Source organism: Lagenorhynchus albirostris, chromosome 5 (genome assembly GCF_949774975.1).
Source record: "Lagenorhynchus albirostris chromosome 5, mLagAlb1.1, whole genome shotgun sequence".
Classification (NCBI taxonomy): domain Eukaryota; kingdom Metazoa; phylum Chordata; class Mammalia; order Artiodactyla; family Delphinidae; genus Lagenorhynchus; species Lagenorhynchus albirostris.
In genome coordinates, this window is record NC_083099.1 from 23,016,563 (window position 1) to 23,039,348 (window position 22,786).

Below are 22,786 nucleotides of genomic sequence, written 5' to 3' on the forward strand. Positions count from 1 at the left end.
CGAGTCGTTGGCAGCCAAATGCATCCTCCTCAGGTGGCCTCCAGCCTCACAGTTAGTCTTGACTTTGATTGCTGGGCAAAGAACAGCAAAGAAAAACCCTGGGCCTAGGTAGAAATCTCTTTTGTTTTTTCAAGTCATTTGTCATGTGTATAGCTATATGGATAGAACCCTTGGAATATCTGCCTCATAATTCCAGTAGAGAACCCAAGTGTGGCACATTGGTGTGTGTGTGTGTGTATCAGAATCTTTACAAATATCAATTGGGTTTAATTTAGAACATTCATTTGGAAGCCTTTTAAAAATACTGCCAGTTATTTAGGGTTAGGAATTACAGCCAAGCATGAGAAGAAAAGTAGATTATTTATTTAATTGTATAATTATTGGACGTCTACTCTACAGTAGGAGCAATAGTAGAAGCAGTTTTTCAGGAGGGAACTTCAAGGAGTCTCCATGTAGGAGGGCGTCTGATCCTCTGACTGAAAGTATTACCATGTTTGACCTACACACATACGGGTGGCTGAGTGAAAAATGGAAGGTGATATCCCAGAATGACAAGAGGGCATACACAGGACTAGGATTGGAGATAGTTCAATACAGCTACCAGAGTATTCCGTTTTTTTCATTTATCATAAGTGTTTTCAACAGGCAATTATTCAGCACCTGTTAAAGGCCAGCTACTGTGCTAAGTATTGAAGATAAGAGAAGAATTAAATATGGTGCCTGCAGAGGGCATACACAGCCTAGAAACAACAAGTAAATAAATGTTACCAAACGACAAGATAAGCTACATCTACCATGGAATCGCGGATAGGAGAAAGAAGGAGAGAATGCTACCTTGGAAGACCCAGTGTAAACGGTGGACAGGTCCAGATGGCTTCCCAAAGATAGCAGCCCCTGAATTAAAACTTGAAGAACGAGTAGCACTACTTCAGGGGCTGTCCAAGGGTGGGAGTGGTGGAGGTAGAGGGTATTCCATGTGAAAGAAACAGCAAGTACCAAGGTGCAATTTTATCAGCCTGACATGTTATTCTACAAGGAACATCACACACATATTTGCATATACTTTATTTTCAAGTAAAAATAGGGACTCGTATTTCTCCAGTACCACGTCTTCCACATTGTTAAGACTCTCACCATCTCCCTATTAGGAAAAACAAGCAAATACTCAAATAAAATAGTGACTAGATTAATTAGGGCAAAAATAATTAAAAGCTGAAAAGATCCAAAACTGTCTTGTAAACTAATTTCTCCCATTCCTGAAAGGGCTTATTTGAAAGCTAAAGGATATGTTTTGGTTGCCTGTGTTTTTATTAAAGACACAAGAAAAGGGACTTTTTTCCCAAGTAAAAACAGGGTTTAAATTTACAATTTACTTTATCATCATCAAGCATCATGCCTGTGCATCTGGTGCCCCTGGGCTGCTGCAGCCCAGATGTCTCCCCATAGGAATGGAGGTGCCTTGAGGGAGCTACAAGTCCTGCCCAAGATCTTGTAAAATAGAAGGTGGCAAGTCACCTGTCTGCAGGAGGAAACTCTGAGCCCTTTATCCGCCATGGAATACAAATTTCCACAGTTAGAGCCTCTCAGTAACGTGCACTACGTTCTATAAAGAAGCAAATGCGAATTGAAAGAACACATTAAGAAATTAATGTCCATGAACACATTAGCATGGATTTTCAAAACTCTGTTTAAGATTCAACAGCCATTTGTTTGGCTACCTGCTGTGTAACAGCCTTCCAAGTCGGTATTGTTATCCTCATCTTACAGAGAAGGAGACTGAGTTTCTGAGAAGCTGAGCCATCCTAGTTTAAACAGCTACTAAATAGCAGCGCTTGGAGTTGAACCCAGAGTTTATGACGAGTCAAATGCTCTTTCCCCTATATTCAGTTCTCACCTTTAAACTCAGAGAGCAGGATGCTAAGGAATGGAATTCAAGATTAAATCATTTTTATAAGATGAGAAGTGATAAGGACATTTTTAATCCATGAGATACCACCAGGGTGGGCTGACCCAGGTGAGCTGCTGCAGGGCTGGGCATGGGCCACTTGTAGGAGAGCTATGAAGGGCTCAAGAGCAATAGCAGAACCTGCCTGTCCAGGTGGTAAGTGGGAATGGGCTGGGAAGGAGTGGAGCCCAGGTATTTCACCCCATGAGGGGTTCAGCTCCAGGTGAGAGGTGCTGGTACAGCAGGGACGTAACTGAGCCTGATCCAGTCTCACTGGCACTTTGCTGCCTGTGCTTTTCATTCAAAGCTCTTGATTCCCTAGCAGGGGCAGAAATGTTCACTCTGCAGGCACTCTGTTGGATACCATTTCAACGAAAACAAGAAAGCATTATGCAAGGAAAACATTTTCCCCTGAGTTTCTTCTCAAATATGTGTGTATATGTGGGAGAGAGAAATATGTGAGAAGAACAGAAAAATGTAAGTAAACAGTGCAAATCAAACCAGTAGGCGAGCTTGCACATCCCAAGATGGCAAGGAGCGAAAAGGAGTTATTTCAGCTTTATATTGTTCTCTCTGAATGTTTCTTTTTTGTTCTTAATGTTCTCAAGTCAGAGACTTGTAAACTTGCCAATTCCTAAGAAATGGCTTAGCTGGACTGCGCTACCTTTTGTTTCCTTCTTCTTAGCTTCAGTCATTCTCTTCTCCCCTGTTTAACTCCCCATAACCTATTTGATGTTCAACTTCTGTGGCTTGAACTTTCCATCACCATCTGGATCCTTCAGTCATCACTGAACATGATTAGCTGCTTAATTCTTACCCCTTGAGAATGTTACATCCACACTGTGACATGTGGACCTACTAACCCCGCCACTGTTTATTCAAGTAATCATTTTTCTGTCTTTATCTGCAAGTGGATAAGGCTACCTTGCCATAGAAAACGTGTTCTTTCTGAACTTGTCTGCATCCTTAATACCAGGGATATAGCTTTCTAAAATGGAGAAACGTGTTGATAACTAAAAAGACTTGACTGGAGGCAAAATTCTCTTTAAAAATACGGGGTGCATCTCAGTTCAGACTAATATAGCAGAATTCACAGACACAAATGCAGAGGGGGATGCAGCAGGGGATGTAAAGATTGAAGCCAGCTAGATGTAAGAGTAGCTCAGACTGTGGTCAGGTAGGGAAGCAGGCAGCCACTGCTCAGTTCCAATGGGTTGCTTCCATGAGGGAAACATGGTCCAACATTGCTAGATCTTCTTATTTTCCAAGAGAAGCTCATAGTCTGAATTTTTACGTGTGATCTTTTACTGTTAGCCACTAATCCTAACAATTTTCAAGGCATTCAACTGCCTCTCAGCAGCCAGATTACAGTCTCTGTGGTAGGTGAGGAATGAAATAGAGACGCCATGCTGAGATAGTGCCACTCACTGGAAAATGCCTATCATGTGTGTAGTTTGGGACCTTGCTCCTTAAGTGTGGTCCATTGATCAGCAGTATTCCTATCACCTGTATTCAAATAGGAATGCATTAGAATTCAGAATCTCAGGCCCCACTTGAGACCTACTGAATCAGAATCTGCATTTTCACTAGGTCCCTAAGTGACTGATCTGTGCATTACAGATTAAGAAGCATTGATATCTGTATAAGGTGATGATTAGTGTAAAGACAACTTTGATGTTCTGGAAAGGGGCTCCGCCATGTTCACCCACCATGGGAGGCACCAGAAGAGGCTTATTAAGCTCAAGGAGCTACAGCCGGTAAAGCAGCTGAAGGCTGTGGTTCATTTGCAGTCCTCTCTCCTCATCCTCTGACTCGTCCTCCTTTGCCCCATTCCGGGTCTCACCCGTTGTGGTTGGAGAAAACATGGCTGTTGCTCCCCATAGATCTCCCAGACATCCGAGCCAACAGCAAAAGAGCCACATAAAGGGCTTTAGGGCTTCCCTGGTGGCGCAGTGGTTGAGAGTCCACCTGCCGATGCAGAGAACACGGGTTCATGCCCCGGTCCGGGAAGATCCCACATGCCGTGGAGCGGCTGGGCCCGTGAGCCATGGCCGCTGAGCCTGCGCGTCCGGAGCCTGTGCTCCGCAATGGGAGAGGCCACAACAGTGAGAGGCCCGCATACCACAAAAAAAGGGCTTTAGCAACCTCCTCCACTTCCACTCTGTAATTATCTCTCCTTTTTCTCCCTCTGCCTGCTGCACATTGCCTCACGTACCATCTCTCCCTTGGTCATCATCTTGCTTGGTTTTGTTTGTTTGATTTTGTTTTGTTTCGTTTCGCCTCAGCCTTTGTCCATCACCCTTTGAGCTGACAACCGCATGCTGGACTGATTTCCTAACCTCGACCTTGTGCTCTCTGATGACGCTTCTTCTGAGTGTACTTTCTCCTCTCACAGCCACATAACAGGAGAAACTTGCCAGAGTTCAGCATTGGCTCCGGGGCTAACCGTGGCCACTCTTCGCTACTTGGCAGGAGTCTGGAATGAGACACTTTAATTAATCTCTCTCTTTTTTTTTTTTTTTTTTTGCGGTACGCGGGCCTCTCATTGTTGTGGCCTCTCCCGTTATGGAGCAAAGGCTCCGGACGCGCAGGCTCAGCGGCGGTGGCTCTCGGGCCCAGCCGCTCCGCGGCATGTGGGATCTTCCCGGACCGGGGCACGAACCCATGTCCCCTGCATCGGCAGGCAGACCCCCAACCACTGTGCCACCAGGGAAGCCCTAATCTCTTCTTTGATATGAACTGATAATTAACAAGCAATGCTTAATAAGAAATTAAGTATGTGGGTTTTTTGTTTTCTGAAAAATATTAATATTTGGGTCTTGAAGGAAAAACACCATTTCTCTTTTGAAAATAACTCAAAGCAACACCTATGTCACCTCCAGCCAAGTTGCTATGTGGTGGCTTTGTGTGCAGTAACAGAAAATGACTTACTCTTTGGGGTATAAACCTCACATTTTGAAAATGCATTTAACTGAAGATATTCTCTTTGACAATCTCCTTGTGAAAAGGAGTTACAAACAATTTTTTGATGTCATAAAAAATTGTTTGATGTCATACCTTCCCCAGATTTTCTATGACAGTTAGAGGACAGTCAATGCTGCCCTCACTTCTTGGCCTTGTAGTGTGGAAGTTTTTGGTTTGTGATGGCTCTGGTCTGACTGGGGCTCTTTCATTCCTGACTTGGCCTTCCTCTCCACCTATCCCTCTTCCCCACTCTCACCAACCTTCTTATTTGATAAATAATTATTGAGCACCTATGTGTAAGTGTCCTAGGGATTTGGGGATGGCTAATACAGGATGGTCCTTACCCTCATTCTAGCAGGAAAGACAGATATTAGACAGTCTATTATACAATTAATCATTTAATTCTATGGTGAGTGCTGTGAAGAAGAGAAGGCATGACAAAAGCTTCTATTAGGCAGATCGGACTCTTGCAGGACGGTCCAGAATAGTTTCATTGAAAGAGTGATGTTTGAGGACTATTTAAAAGATGTGGGCGGGGCAAAGAAAAGACATAAGGGGTAGTCTGGTTTCCCAGGGCTGGTAATAGTGGGGTACAATTATCTGAGGGGGAAAGTGATGGAGAGGTATTAGAATCTGAAGAGATCTGTGTGGACAGGACCAACTGAATTTAGGTGTGACCTTTACTGAAGGACAAAGAGCACATATAGACCCTGAAGGGAGAGAACTGAAAGCATAAAGAATAAATACCCCAACCTTATGCTTGTCTGCCACTCTGATCTCCTGCCAGTGTCCCTTCACCTCTTTGACCTGTTGGTCAAATCGAAACAAAATCCAGAGAATAGGAGAGCTCACTGATAGAGCTCATACACGTCAGCCTCCTGGAGCACAGAGCAGGGTGGAAAGGATGGAGAATGGACCTGGAAAGGAATAGCCACCACAAGTATTCCGGCATTTAATCTAAGAGCAATGGGAAGTCACGAAAAGGCTTTGAACATGGAGCTATATGGTCAGATTTGTGTTTTACAATGATTCTGGCTACACATTGGTGGGAAGTGAAGGGATACAGGGAGACAGTTTCAGCAAGCATAGAGATATCTGGAGGAGATGTGGCCTAGGCGGGACAGAGGTATTTAAACCAACTCAAGAGGCAAAAGAGCAGTTTAGTGATAGATTGCCTACAGGGAGGGGCATGGGGAGGAGGTGGAGATACATCTAAGATGACCTCCAGTCTTCTGGGTAGGAGTTGCTGCCTTTGCTGAAGAAAAAAGAAGAAAAAAGTCACTGGAATAACCCCAGGGTTCTGGAGAAGATCCTATGTTCAGACTCAAAGCTAGTGAGTTTGAGGTGCCTACAGGTCCTCCTAGAAGCCAGAACAGGAGCCTGGGTATTAGATAAGGTAGAGAGGCTGCTAGACATCCTGTTCAGTGTCATCTGGGAAATAAAAATGAGTTGTTCCTCAGTCTTGGGGAATTCAATGAGTTTTGTGAATGTCTCCTCCCATCTCCTGGGGAGGTTGAGGTATTTGACACAGGCAAGGATAACTTCATCTGTTTGCATTCTATTCCAAAATAAGCATTTGTGAAGGAGCTACTGTCAAGTTAGGAAAAGAGTGCTGCTTAATAAAATCAGTTCCTGGTGCCAGACTTTAGGTCCTGTCAAATCTGTATTTTTACTTTGATAACTGACTGAATGCTGGAAAGTATTGTCAATTACGAAGTTTCCCATCTTCCTCTCTTGGTCTTTACTTTTATTTTATTCTTCAGATTTTTATAAAATCATGAAATTTTAGAGTTTGAAATCACCTTAAAATTTATTTAGCTCCACCCCCTAAATTCACTCCCTCAAGTACACCTGTATCCTTTTCATATAATAAGCCAGCATCCTTTTTGTAGAATACTTAAGGGATGCTTAAATTCCTACAGGGAAGGAAACTCACTGCTTCCCACCAGAGTGGATTCCTACCACACTGTGGACAGTTCTTCAATAGGCTGATCTGACTCTTTGTAATGTCCTGGTTGTCTGGAGGAACATGGATTAAATTCTCTTTCTCCCTTCCAATGACCATCCTCCAATTCTAAACTCTGGGTACCATGTTGCTTCTTGGCCTTCTCTCAGGTGGCAAACCCAGCTCTACATCTCCTGCCCATCTAACATGTCTCTAACCCCTCAGTATCTTAAGAGCCATTTTCCAATGGGGTGTTTCGAATAAGAAAATATTTTAGCTGAGATCAGACCAATTTGGAATACAGTGGAATTAGTATGTCTCAAGGTCTGCACAAATATACTTTCATCGATACAGATATCTTTCCCCTCCACTACTTCTTTTGCCATAGATCTGTCTTCTCTTATCATCTTCTCTTGTCACGTCACTAGCTTTGGGAATTTTGTGATATTTGTTTGAATATTTTCATTATGTGGGTGAATAAACCTATTAAGCTATTCGTGACCTCCTGGCAAGCTTCTCTTCACCATCTTCTGCGTGGCTACTTGCCTGCTTTTTTCAGGGGCGCCCAAAATTGGATGCGGTGGGGTCAGGGGAGGTGGTCTCTCAGTTGTGTGCTGTGCTGACAAGACTAGATCCGGTTGAAGAACCATTTAAAGGAGTAATCTCTTTGCCAATTAGGTCTTGGCAAATGTCTATAATGAAATTAGATGAAAATGTATGTTGAAAACAACCTATTAAAGGCTTCTCTTGATAACTCCAAATCTGAGCCTTTCTCAATTTGCTGATTCTTTGAGGGAGGTGGTCTCATAGGCTAAATGGCCTTTTGTGTTTCTCAACAAAAGTAAGAGCTGGAATAACTAACTAAGCCCTTGGGTCATTCAGTAGTGGTTCTCTGGTAATAATATTGTACAAAAGGAGGACTATTATTATACCCATTTTATGGACAAGGAAACTGAGGAAAGGATGAGATAGACAAGTTGCCTAAAGTCAAAGAGCTAGAAAGCAGCAGAGGCATCTACCATAACAGGCTTTAACAATCCGTTTACTTCTCTACATACTTGAGTAGGCTCCTCATTATCTTTTTTTTCCATTTTATGCCTAGCACCTAGCAGGGTTCTGGGTATATAGTAGGCACTCAATTAAAAATGTATGGCTTAATACATAAACTTGATTCTTACCTCTCCCTCTGAGCCTCATTTTCTATAAAGAAGAAAGCATTTACTCCTTCTATTGATATGTTGAGTTTTTAAAGATGAAATTATGCTTGATAATAACAGGTGCTTTGTTCTTCAGAGGTATAGAGTTGTTAAGAAATTAAATCATTAACTATTGGCCCATTTACTTGGGTGAGTCCTCTGCAGATGGTTCATACCACCATGTCTGTCTTACAGCTGAATTAAAAGCCCATTCAATTCAAATCACATGGGCACATGCCCAACTGTCTACATTTCAGTTCAGTGCCTAATAGTGTAAAGCAGTCTGTATGTCAGGTAGGATGGGGGTTAGTAGACAATAAGTAGGGGCATAGATGAAGAGTAGTTATATCAATTTTCTCGTGCTGTGTAGACCAGATAGGTGGGTAATTGTCAGAAATGTTCCTATAGGTTGGTCAGGCTGGCCCCAGGTTGATCTAGCCCTGGAGTCTGGTCATTTAATATTATGACAGGGACACTTGGGAGTAACAAGATTTAACAAATCAAATGGCCTTTTTTTGAAATGCTTGTGTTGCTGGGTTGATGGGGAACAGCAGTAGTGATCTCAAGGCTCAGGATCTATAGGGGAATACATAATTTCTTTATGGCACTAAGTATTTTATTGTTTTCTTGTTCTCTTAATCATCTGGGTGATTTTTTTTCTATATTTGATTAGTTGGTAAACTCTGTTATTAGTAGAGAAGCCCATGAGAACAATCTGTCTCTGGGCTCTGATAATTGATTTGAAATATTCCAAAAGAAATTCACTTTACAACTACAAAGGAATGTCAAGTAAGAAGTTGTATTACATGCATCAGAAGCAAAACAGACCATTGGAAACTCTCCATTCTAGATCAAAAAGTTTTCAAAAATATATTGACATGGTTGGAAAAGAAGAATCAGGGCAAGGAATTAATGTTTGATTTTCGTCACTCACAAGATATATTGTTCATTCTATCTTGTCACCAATAATGATAATATATTTTAAAGCCATCAGTCAAACAGTGAATAGTGTAACATCCTACTTTGGGCTAAATATGTTTTAAACATCTACATTATTTATGAGCTTCCTACTTGCTGGAAAATTCATCTGATTGGGGAAAATCCTGAGAGTTGCATTTTCTGGTTATTTACATTCTGTTGCAACCAGCAGTTGGCTTTAGGGTTCCAAATGGTACAGCTGAAGAACATAAATATGCTTTAGGGAATATGAAAAGGGATGAGAAGTTTTCTGGGAATAATAGATTAGGCAAATTATATTCAAATCACAGGTTCTATTCCCTTTGCGGAAATCCTAGGCAGCAGAGCATCTCTGGTATCTGCCAGTTCTGGTAAAACCTCTTTAGGAGAAAACTGGCGTTCCAGTCCTGGCTCCCCTACCAGCCGAGTTCAGTGTGACTTTGACCAAGCCACTAACCTAGGTGAGTCGTGGTTTTTATATTTTTAAATAGGGATTCTGAGTTGAATAATTTTTTAAGTTTTTTGGGTTTTTTTCCCCAGATCTAAACAACTGGTTCCAAAGTGTTTCAGTTTCACATCTGAGGAAAAATGGTGGAGCAAATGCTGTGAGGTGGTAATAGGCTGCTAAGCTCCTTGGGACGGTTACCTCATCTGTGAAAGTAGGATAATGGAGCTTGACTTTATCCACCTCCCAGGAAGGGTGAGAGCAAGTGAGGCAACAGTCATGCATGTGTTTTTAAAGATGAAAAGTAGTGGCTAAGGGCCTAACTATACAGGGCAGCAGGCTCCTCTCTTGCTGCTTTAGCCGGGATGAATTTCATAGTTAGATTTTGTACAAGCTCATTTGTTATTAATCAAAGATTATATGTATATATGTGTATACATATATGTGTGTGTGCATGTGTGCATTACACATGCACACACACGTACATACACGTATTTGTACTGCCAACCAGAGCTTCTGAGTTGATATATTTCAGCCCAAAGCAAAGAAATGGGTTTTTTTTATTTAACAGGCATAGTATTCCTTTAACAGACATGCAAATTTCTGCTAAGAGTAAAAAAAAATATTTAAAAAGAAAAGCTTGAAGATACCCTTTATCACTTTTGAAGACTCAGTAAAACTTTGCAGTGACCAGCCTCAGATGTGATGAGACCAAAGCAGTCACCCAGCTCTTTCCCTGTGTCAGTGAAAGGTGGGTCTCTGTACCTAGGACAGAAGTCTCCGTGGAGTTGTAAATCAAAGGCATAATGGAAGTCTGTTCAATTTTACATTTTACTGGGAGAGACATTCTTTCACTCCCTCTTCCCCACCTCTTTTTAAATTTTATTCTACAAAGAGCTCCAGATTGGAACTGAGAGGTAACAGTACCTTGAACCTTCATATGTTATTCAATAAGCCTCTTCACTCATCCACAAATCAGCAGGGAGACCAAGTCACCAGGCAGTGGGTAGTAAGTATTAGGTGCTTATCTGTATGTGAACCTGTATTAATTGCATCTCAGACAGGCTCCATGTGTGAATTCAGAGTGCTGCCTAGAGTTTACCATTAGAGCCAGAATGTATACAAGAGTCTCAGTGATTTTGCTGAGTTAGCAGCATCCTCCTTTAGGGTCTCCTGCTCAAAGTGTGACATGGGACCCACAGTATCAGCACCTGGGAGCTCATCAGAAAGGCAGAAGGCAGGCCACACTCTACTGGCTGATCCTTAGGTGACTGGTCTGGGCACTAGAGACATGATGTGATTTAGAACACTTGTTCTAGATCTGGCTGCATAGTGGAACAGTGGAAGAACTTAAAAAAATACTAATGCCTGTGTCCCACCTACAGAGATTCTGAGATACTTGGTCTGGGATGTAGCCTGGGCATCATGATTTTCAAAGCTCCCTATGTGATTCTAATATGCACCAAAATTGGAGAACTGTTGAATTAGACTATGTAGTAATTCATAGTGGAAGGATCCATCTCACTAAATTACCCAACTTTCATTGTCCACACCTCATGTGTTGCCACCCACTTGCTTTGGTGGCCCATGTTAACTTTTCCTTAGTGACCACCCCTTTACATGACTACAACTCACGTCTGACCCCATTGGTCCTTCAAGAAATATGCACCTCCAGTGCTTTCTTCCCCCAGACCATAGTTCTCCTTTCCTCCCCTGAGCTATCCCTTTAGCTTTCTTACCAAACTTGTTATTTTTTACTTAGTAGTCCAGTTATTTACACACTTAGCTTGTCCCTTCTCTAGGAGCTATTAGCTCCTAGAGGGCAGAAGCCGTATCAGATTCATCTTTGTAACCTTTAGTATCTAGCAAGGTTGGGTAATGTGTGCATAATGGAGATGGGAACAGAGAGGGAAGAAGGCAGAACAGTCCAGATGTGCTGTCTTTCTTCAAATTAGTCAGGTAAGATAGGCACACAAAGAATGCATGAGTGGAATGTAGGATCTGGATGAAATAAAGAAGAGAGGTTTGTTAACCACATCAAAGGGTGGACAGTGGGGATACAAGTTGAAAGAGGAATGGCAGCAAGAGAGCAGTGATTATATCCAGTAAGTATTAGGCATGGTTTTCTGAAAGGAGAAGGCAGAGTGCCCAGGTTGTAGAGAGAGCTGAGATGACTCAGAGCACTGTAAGGGCCACGCATCCCTGGCTGCTGGCGTAGGCTGACAAACTGCAAGGGAGGTTGTCATTTAGGGTACCTGATGCTTTTAGTGAGTGTGACTGACTCCCACACTGCCTTCATTGTTCCTCTCAGTCTTCTCAAAAGCAATCCTATTTCACCCCTGGATGAGCCAGCGTACTCCCAGAAAGTGGATCTGAGTAGACACACAATTAGGATGCCTGGTCAAGTTCTCACCTGTGTCTAGTTCACCTTTCAGTAGATCTCAACATCTTACTGCATTTCAGCATTGTGACTTCTGCTCATTCCAAATTCATGCTTGGGATTTATATCACATTTCCTCCAAGAACTATGAAGCATTTAACAGGAGGGAAGCTTGTTTCCCTGCAGGCAACTATGTAGGTTGCTATAGGGCCTCTGGGGAGGTCCAAGAAAGTGACAAGTTGACAGGCAAGTGAGCAGTAGAGTATGTGGAAAAATGGACTCACTTAACTTTGTTCCAAGGATCCCAAGGTCGCAAAGCCTCAGACCCCAGCCATGGTTAAAAAACAGTGCATTTCATCACAACCTCCTCTCTGCACCCTTTCCATTCTTTTTTTTTTTTTTTTTTTTTTTTACATCTTTATTGGGGTATAATTGCTTTACAATGGTGTGTTAGTTTCTGCTTTATAACAAAGTGAATCAGTCATACATAAACATATGTTCCCATATGTCTTCCCTGTTGCGTCTCCCTCCCTCCCACCCTCCCCATCCCACCCCTCCAGGCTGTCACAAAGCACCGAGCCAATATCCCTGTGCCATGCAGCTGCTTCCCACTAGCTATCTACCTTACTGCGTTTGTTAGTGTGTATATGCCCATGACTCTCTCTCGCCCTGTCACAGCTCACCCTTCCCCCTCCCCATAACCTCAAGTCCGTTCTCTAAGAGGTCTGCGTCTTTATTCCTGCTTTACCCCTAGGTTTTTCATGACATTTTTTTTTCTTAAATTCCATATATATGTGTTAGCATACGGTATTTGTCTCTCTCTTTCTGACTTACTTCACTCTGTATGACAGACTCTAGGTCTATCCACCTCATTACAAATAGCTCAATTTCGTTTCTTTTTATGGCTGAGTAATATTCCATTGTATATATGTGCCACATCTTCTTTATCCATTCATCCGATGACGGGCACTTAGGTTGTTTCCATCTCCGGGCTATTGTAAATAGAGCTGCAATGAACATTTTGGTACATGTCTCTTTTTGAATTATGGTTTTCTCAGGGTATATGCCCAGTAGTGGGATTGCTGGGTCGTATGGTAGTTCTATTTGTAGCTTTTTAAGGAACCTCCATACTGTTCTCCACAGTGGCTGTATCAATTTACATTCCCACCAACAGTGTAAGAGGGTTCCCTTTTCTCCACACTCTCTCCAGCATTTATTGTTTCTAGATTTTTTGATGATGGCCATTCTGACTGGTGTGAGATGATATCTCATTGTAGTTTTGATTTGCATTTCTCTAATGATTAGTGATGTTGAGCATTCTTTCATGTGTTTGTTGGCAGTCTGTATATCTTCTTTGGAGAAATGTCTATTTCCATTCTTGAAAAGACATGGTGACCATGTTTTCTTCTAGGCCCATAGGAAGCCTGCTATAGAACTGACTTAAAGGGAAAATCATGGAAGGTATGGTGCTTTCCAAACCCTCTTACAGCCAAATTTGATGCCGAAAAGCAAGGTCTTCAAGGCATTCCTAACACTTAAAAAGCTGGTCCCATTATGTATCATGCTAAAAACATTCTTTCAGAAACAAAGAATATAGTAATTGACTTTTAAAATTTGGGAAGCCAAGGCAAAGATATCTTAAATTTTCTACACAGTGTCCTATACTAAAAGGTAGAAAGGAACATACATTTAAATCTCATTTCTATCCTTAGCTGGATTTCCTTGTCTGTAATATAAGATTCCTGATGGCTGCCCAACTGGTGTGTGTGTGGTGTGTGTGTGTGTGTGTGTGTGTGTGTGTGTGTGTGTGTGTGTGTGAAGATTTAAAAAATATAGAAAATGCACTCACATGGGAGCTCTACAGAGTAGGAACTCAAATGTTCGTATGTTCATTGCCTTCCTCCTTCCCCCATTTTTATTCCAAATACTTTTATTCCTTAAAATTTCAGGGCCAGAGAGCCACCTACCCAATGACAGTTCAGCGCCTTGAAAAGAATTAAAGTTCCATGGGGTTGGCAGCCAAGAAGAAAGTAGGAGAGTAGAAGCCATGGGGGTACAGTTGTCTTGCTGATGACTGTCGCAAACAAAGTTTTTGAGCGGTCAAATGTTCCGGCATAGAATTTCCCAGCCCTGACACACGCATTTATGCCCCTGACAGTGAACCCTCCCCTCATCTCTCCTCTTCCTCCTACCCCCACCCCCTTCCCTAACCAGCCTCCTCTTTCCACTTAGGGACAGAAAAGTTGGATACAACCTTTCCCTTCCTCTAATCCTCTCTCCCTCTACCCCTTTCAGAGGAAAGAGGATGAAGGGCAGGCAGTCTGCACTCTTCCTAGTTGCTGGTACAAGGTAATCTGATAGAGGAACTGGACAGGAGCTCACTTGTCACCATAACAAAGCTGAGTGGGGCTTCACCCGATCCCCTATTTTCTTTTATCATGCCCACAAGCCACCCAGTTGATTCCTTCACCCTCCTCTCCTCAGCTTTCACTAAAACAGAAGGAACAAAGTCTTGGGACTGGTGGGAAAAGTAGAATGGGCCAAGGGGTCATCTAGTGTATGAAATCTTAACACCTGACTCAGCTACAGCAGGACCCACAGGCTTCGTGGGCTTCTTGGGGCCAAGCAGCCCACTCTGGATGCTGAGATAAAGACCATAAATAGAGTCACAGTTCAGTCAGGACAAGCCTTTCCCCGCCATCTCTGCAGTGGGTGGCAGATGGCATATGGTTTCCTGGATTGCTAAAGGAGAGATTTCATTTTTTGGCCATTGTATTTTTATTGATCCAAGAAGAAACCACCTTCAGTAGGAACAGTTTTGCATTCTAGGGGAAGAAAATCAGTAGTTTGGGCATCTCACATATAGATAGGATATTGCTGGCAGTCTCCTTACTTGAGTGTATATTTCAGATTCATCAAATATGCCACCTTCCTCTCAAAGCCTTTCCTGAGTCCCCAAGAGAGCTGCTTCTCCTCTGTGAACTCAGTGCATTTGATCTGCAACTCACCTAGGACACATAACACTTTCTGTCACATATTCTGCTTTTGTAGGTGACTTGTCTCTCCCTCCTGAGGATGGAAATCATGCCTGACTTATCTTTGCATTTCTCATAAGCCTTAGTAAAGGCTTTTATCATATTAAATACTATATATAAAAATATATATAGAGAGAATTTACTATCATATATATGTATGAGTTTATATATATATTAACATGTGTGTGTGTGTATACACACACACACACACACAAACTGAAAAACAGTGACAAAAGAGGAGAATCATTTCTTTGATACCTAGGAGCAAATGATCCTACAGACCCTTTCACCTAAAATCAGACTCATCATCTCATGCCACTACTCTTGACAAAGCAGAATTCTTATTTTGTAACTCCTGTTTGTGAGCACCCATGAGATGTGAGCTTCTTCACAGCTTCTTCCCCACATATTTAAGATCAACTCAAGTCTCACCCTAAACCCCCTTCTGGAGACAGACCTGATTTCCCTCATAGCCAGACCTCCCAAAAGGATGGGTATGTTGCCTGTCTCAATTTCCTCATTTTTTCCATGGGCTCTTCAACCCATTCTAATCTCGCTTTAGCTCCCACATTCCTAATGACATTAAATGAAAGGGCTCGTTTGGCAACATTCAATCCTATGTATCATACCCTCCTTCTGGAAACACTCTTCTCTAGACTCTTGTGACACTCTACCAGATTTCCACTCATGTCTCTGTTGACCGATTCTTTGTATCCTCTTTTCCTCATCATCTCTACCTCATCTTCAAATGCTGGAGTTCCCAGGCATCAATCGTGGGCCCTCGTCCACTTTATGTTCTCTTCACATTTTCGTTCACACCCAACTCTGAATACCCAACAGGCTCACCAGCTTCTCAATCTCAACATTTCTCAAGTTGAATGTGTAATCTTTCCTATAAAATAAAGTCCCCCTTTATTGTTCCCAGCTAATAGAAGTGTGGACATGTGCAATCTGTACTTCTCTCCATAGGACTTAACCACAATACTGTTAAAATAATAAATTATAAACTAGCTAGTAAACATCTGGCTCCCCCAATAAAATATAAGCTCCCTGAGTGGAGGAATTATGTCTGTTGATATTATTTGTTGAATGAATGAGTTAATGAGCAAATTAATGAATGCATGAGTGAATGAATTTGGCTAGAAGACCTTCCCAATTCCATCCACCCCAACATTAATAAATTATGAGTTCTCTCATGAAAACAGAGAGCAGATAGGTGGCTGCCAGGGGCAGGGGGCAAGGGGGAGGTGGGAGAAGTGAGTGAAGATGGTCAAAGGGTGCAAACTTCCAGTTATAAGATGACTGGGGATGTAATGTATATCATGGTGACTATCGTTAATAATGCTATCTTGTATATTTGAAAGTTGCTAAGAGAGTAGGTCTTAAAAGTTCTCGCCACCTACAAAAGTATTATAACTGTGGGGTGATGGATATGCTAACTAACCTTATTGTGGTAATCATTTTGCAATACATACATATATCAAATCATCTTACTGTATACCTTAAACTGACACAATGTTATATGTGAATTGTATCTCAGTAAAGCTGTAAAGAAAAAGAATTTATGGGGCTTCCCTGGTGGTGCAGTGGTTAGGAGTCCGCCTGCCGATGCAGGGAACGCGGGTTCGTGCCCCAGTCCGGGAGGATCCTGCATGCCGGGGAGCGGCTGGGCACATGAGCCATGGCCGCTGGGCCTGCACGTCCAGAGCCTGTGCTCCGCGACGGGAGGGACCGCAGCAGTGAGAGGCCCGCGTACCGCCAAAAAAAAAAGAATTTATGACTTCTCTAGTGGGGTATTGCTCTTGAATGCATGACCCAGAAAAAAAAAGAAACTGTGAGATTGAAACTATCCGTAAAATGTGAACAAATAAATAAAGATGCTTATCCAGAGGAAATGTTTGAGTATAGAAATCAGAAATTTAGGTGCAGATTATAATCTTTGTTTTGCTATCAGAGCCTGTTGGTGCTGGGCTTTCCCACTGCAGAGTGAGGTCCATGTAATGGTCTGTTTCACAAGCTTTCACAGGCAGGAATGTGGCTCTTCTGACAGTTAAGAGGCCTGGTCCACACAGCTGTTTCCAAACTGACAGCAATTCCCCTTGCGTATCTCTAGCAATTCAAAAAAACTGCTTTTTCCAGTAGATCTATTCATAGCTTGATCAAGACTATTTTTAAAAAAGAAGATGTATTCTTTTAAAAAAATACTGAGAGAGACTAAGATGGCATACTTAAAAATCATCCAAGCAATTGAGCCTTCTGGAACTTTTTGTTTTGAAACATTTTTGCAACATGCCTTTAGGTGTGGAACTTTAATAGTGTGAAACAAGCTCATGAAATTTAAAATCAGTACGTGTGTCACAAACACTCAATAAAGTGAGTATGTGGAGCATTGTGTAGGACATTTCTTCAAATTCTCTTTTACCCAATGCCTTCTGTAAGTGACATGACTGCCATCCTGTGAAACTCTACTCTTTGAAGGCGGGTCATGGATTTGCACCTTTGTATCCTCTGTAGCATAAGCACTCTGCTTTTTAAAGAATAGCACTAAGTGAATATTTGTTGAAATCAATATTATCAGCAATTTTGCTTTTTATATGGCAGTTCTGCTTCTGCCCATCCCTGTGACCTGGGCTGTCCCTAAGCACAGGCTGACCCCAGAAGGACATCTCACTTGGGTCCACCATCTTCACAGCATTGCGTGCACTGGAATTCACTGGCTTCCCTCTCCCCATCAGACCACATCTTTCCTGTATCCTGAGCCATCTGAAATAGTTTCTGTGAAGCACTGATAGAACATACCACCCTGTGAGAATGTGGTGGTTGCTAGTGGGTTCATTTATTTATCCTCCCAGTTAATACAGTTATAATTAGTTAGTTACAATGATGTAGCAACAATAACAATAGCTAGTTATTTAAAAAAAAGTGCCTGGCACATAATAGATACACACTGATTATTGACATTATAATTATCAGTGACAATGACCATTGTTATTGGTAATAATAACAAAATGATCATACTGAGCTCATACTGCACTGGGCTTTTTCTGTTTTTCTTGCTTTTTAAGGTATTATCTCAAGGAAGATATTGGAATTATAGTTATTTTGTGTCCAGGGGTTGATTTGGAGTAAACAAATCATTTACTTTCTTTTTTTTAAAAAAACAAACTATGTGTATAGGGGTATGTGTATATGTGTGTGCAAGTGTGTGTGTGTGTGTGTGTGTACATGCACATGTGTTTCTCTTGATTTCAAAACAATTCCGAATCTCTATAGAATGGTGGTTGTGTATGCAGGTTTTGACATCCAACTGCCTGGGTTCAAATCCAGCTCTGTCATAAGCTAACTTCTGTGACCTTAGGCAACTTACTTAACCTCTCTGAATCCTGATTTTCACCTTTGTAAAAAGGAATAATTATAGTACCTAACTCAAGTATTATGAAGATTAAATGACATAATGAATGTCATGTCATGTCACATAATAGCACTCACTAATGTACATTGTTATTTTTTTATTATGACTGTTATTTAGAAAGAACTGAAAAATGCAGAATAGGAAAAAAGAAAATAGTCACATGTCATTTTATAACCACTATTAACATCCCAGACTATATGCTTCTGACCTTTTTCTGTTTATATGTGTGCTTAAATATATTCAATTTTTATAAAATTAGAAATTATTATATATTACCACTTTATAATTTGCTTTATCAATTTACTTTTCTATGCCTAATATACACTCTTGTATATAGTATTAATAGTTGCATATTAGTTTGTTATATGTGTGTTCTGTAATTTATTCACTGGACATTTAGATTGCTTTGAATTTTTCACTCATGAATAGTAATAATCTGAAATAAACTAAATAACTTCTGGTGTGTATTCAGATTAATTTCTTGGCAAAAATTCAAAGAAAATCATTTAATAAACTACAGAATATAAAAAATTTAATACTTTTAAAATAAATTGTCAAATTGGCTTTTATAAAGACTTCAATTTTATTTTCATCAATAGTACATGAGGTTTCTAGTTTCCAAGTAATCTTCCCAAGCCTGGGTAATATATATGCATGCATATATTTTTTTTATCTTACCCAATCTAATGGCTTCTGTAGGGCAATATGGGGCAAGTCATTTTAATTCTGAGGCTCAGATTCCTAACTTGTAAAATTAACTAATGGGTATAGAATTCAGAAATATAGTCATAGGTCATAAAGTTGATACTGATTCCAGAGCCTATCCATGCTCCATATTGGAAGTGTAGCTCAAATGAGGAAGAACTGTGGTGAAGTCAGGTTAACACCAGGTGAGGCTGAAGGGATGACTCTCGGAGAGCATTTCCCTGGTAATGTTGTGACTGTCCAGAAAGTCTCAGTGTTCATCAGACCTGCAGATTCTAATTCAGAGGGTGATGCGGATAACATATATAATTAAAATCTATGATTATATTTATTGCCATCTGCCTTGCTATAAACGACATGCTCCATAAGGACAGGGATCTTTGTCTTGTTCACTGATGTATTCTAAACACCTAGCACAGAGCCTGACAATAGTAGGGGTTCAGTAATAAATATCTATTGAATAAACAAGCTGAATGACTCTACTCTTAACCTGTCCAGAGGCTGCATACCCTGGTAACCAGCAGAATGCCCTCCCCAAGATAAGTGCAGGTGAGCTGCCATGATTGAGGCCTCTTCCCAGAAACAATTGCTGTGTTGCATGACACAGGCTTTCTCAGATATGTTAACACTTGCAGCCTAGTTAAGCTTCAGCCTCCCCTGCTAGAATCCACACACTTCACAGCAATATTGGGTCTCTGCTCAAACCCATGTGGTTGTCTTAATAGTTCAGCTCATGGGTAGCAGTATCTCCAAGTTCTTGCAGATACTCCGTTGCTGCACCTTTGTCCTATATAGAACAACCACCTTATGGACTAGCTAAGAGTATACTGTATGAGATAACATATAATGTACAATATGGAACTGTTCATGTAGGCAATATGATGTAGGAATTAAAAGCCCGGGATCTGGAGTCAAATTTCTCAGTTCAAGTCTGGGTTCCACAATTTAATAGCTGTGTCACCTTGAGCAAGTTACTTGATCACACAGTGTTCAGTTTTCTCATCTGTAAAATGCAAATAGTACCTACCTTGTAGGATCAATGTGTGGATGAAATGAGTTAAAACATGTGAAGAAATAGATATAGAAAGTGAATATTACCTATTTTGATAATTACTATTAGCAGTCATAATCTCATTGAGACTTTACTATGTGTCAAAACCCAAATTTATATTACCTCAGATAATCCTTAAAACAGCTCTGTAGACTAACCATAATTCTTTTCCCTACCTCAGAAGGTTTTAGTAATGCCCTAAAATCACATAACTAGTAAGTGGTAGAAACTGGATTTAAATGCAGGTGTGTCTGAAATATTCTCTCATAGAGAAATTTTTCATAAGAGAATTTGAAATATCCACATTCTCATTGTCATTAAAATTTCAAATATCTGATTTCTAGTCTTTTTAGTCATGCTCACAACCCTAGAACATTTTTCAAGAAACTAATTTAAATACGTGTGAATATCTAAGCAACAGTCTATCGGTCTGAGAGTCAGTGGTTTCTAAGGACTCTTACAGTCACTTTCAGTGATTCTACCGTGGTCCAGTTCACCAATTTTTGTGTTTCCTCCACTAGGATTTAGAAAAATCAGTTAATTAAATACAATTTAAAAGCTATAGGGTGGCAAATGATGACCAAAACAGATAATTTGCATTCCATGGGTTTGGTAAACATAATCTCATGAAAAGAATGGTTTTCTTTGCAAGATCAAAATGTAACCATTTCAAGATTCATTTTCAACTGTGTGTTGAAGTTACAGGCGCTCTAAACCTAACAGTGTTTTCTCCACCTGGTGTGGAATTGTCCTGACACCACCAGTAGTAGAGACTCATCTATTGTAAAGTAACTGGTTGACTGAGTGCCCTGTGAGTGGCCAGTATCCTTCTCATCACAGTGACAGACTTGAAACTTGAACCCTTTGCAGACACCCTAGCAGACAAAACAGTAAAACTGAAAAGCAATCCATTTACAGATGTCAACCCAGCCACTATATTTGTGGGTATGATTTGCTATGCCATATTTCACAGATAATTTTTTATATCCTTGAGATTTGTTTTCACTGAAGTACACTATAAAATGTTCTTTTACCTTTTGCCAGGTGAATAAACTGTGATATTTGGTACAGTGTACTGAGAACTAGCATGGCTACAAATAGGCAGAATAGTGGTAATTTGTGCCTCATGCTTATTCAGGAAGCCCATTAGAATGTCAGCTATGTTGATGTTTGAAGATCATATTTTTCTCTTCAACAGGTTAATTATGTATGGCTTTGTGAAGGCCATGGTATATGCTGACCAGCTGAAAAATGGAGACTTTCATTTCACTGACTGTTTGTTTTTTGGTTCACTGATGTCTGCTACGGATCCAGGTAATTGCCCAAATGATATGTTGCCTTCTTTCTAAGACTCAAACATTTAAATTGAATTTTTCTCTGATGACCATCACCTGAGTCTACATAATAATATTCCTTATTCCTTTTCACTTGCAGTTGACATATCTGTTAGTGATTACAAAAAAAGAGAAAAGAAACAGGTGAATATTCTAACACCTCTCAAAAAATAGTTCTGAAAGCAATTTCAGTAATGGGAAAGACTCTTTAAAATTCATTACTGTTTATTTCTGTAGAATATGTAGCCATTTTGAGCTGTGGTCCTTAATTTCTCTCTATTTAACTTTCTTCTTTCAAAAATGCTCTATTGGGGCTTCCCTGGTGGTGCAGTGGTTGAGAATCCGCCTGCCATGCAGGGGACACGGGTTCGTGCCCAGGTCCGGGAAGATCCCACATGCCGCAGAGCGGCTGGGCCCGTGAGCCATGGCTGCTGAGCCTGCGCGTCCGGAGCCTGGTGCTCTGCAGCGGGAGAGGCCACAACAGTGAGAGGCCTGCGTACCGCAAAAAAAAAAAAAAAAAAAAAAAAAAAAAAAAAAAAAAAAGCTCTATTGAATTAAATGGTAAAAAATAATTTTTAAAATTGTTTACTATGTAACGTTTTAAACATATTAAACATAGGGAGAATAATAAAAAGAATTGTCATATACCCTTAAAATTAGCAAATTATGATGATTATCAAATATGGCCAATGTTTTTATGTATACCCTTCTACACTCCTTCTCACTATGACTGAATTATGTTAAAGCAAATCCTAGACAGCATATCATTTTATTTGTAAATGTTTTGAAAAATGACCATTGTCATAATGAAACCTAAAAATATTAATAATCTTTTTTAATATTATCAGAGAGCTAGGCTCTGTTCAAATAGCCCCAATTGTCTTTTTGTCATTATCATTATTAGTTTGTGTAGTAGTTTGTACAAATTAGGACCCAAATAAGGGCTACACATTACAATTGGTGGATATGACTACTGAGTTTCTTTTCATCTATATGTTCCCCTTCCATCTTCTATTTTTCTTGTCACTTATTTGTTGGAAAAAAAGGCAAATTGTCTCATGGTTGAATTAAATATGGTTGCTTAAAATGTTCCTCTAGCTTCTGTATTTCTTGTAAACTGATGGTTAAATCTAGAGGTTTAATCAGATCAGCGTTCATCTTTTTTGGCAAGATTACTTGCTTGGGGCTTCCCTGGTGGCACAGCGGTTGAGAGTCCGCCTGCCGATGCAGGGGACGCGGGTTCGTGCCCCGGTCTGGGAAGATCCCACATGCCGCGGGGCGGCTGGGCCCGTGAGCCATGGCCGTTGAGCCTGCGCGTCTGGAGCCTGTGCTGCTCAACGGGAGAGGCCACAACAGTGAGAGGCCCGTGTACTGCAAAAAAAAAAAAAAAAAAGAGATTACATGCTTGCTATGAATC

At 40.8% G+C, this 22,786-nt stretch overlaps 1 protein-coding gene across 13 annotated transcripts in view; it reads left to right on the forward strand.

The window, feature by feature from the left end:
* SLC9A9 (solute carrier family 9 member A9) overlaps positions 1 to 22,786 on the forward strand; it is a 658,568-nt gene that overhangs the window by 253,800 nt on the left and 381,982 nt on the right. For all 13 annotated transcript variants that reach the window (XR_009540645.1, XR_009540648.1, XR_009540646.1 and 10 more), the window contains one exon: positions 21,234 to 21,349. Coding sequence is in view for 9 of the 13 variants with exons in the window: in XM_060149673.1 (XP_060005656.1) it covers positions 21,234 to 21,349 (116 nt within the window). In the remaining 4 variants the exon portion in view is untranslated. The remainder of the gene's footprint in view (positions 1 to 21,233; positions 21,350 to 22,786) is intronic.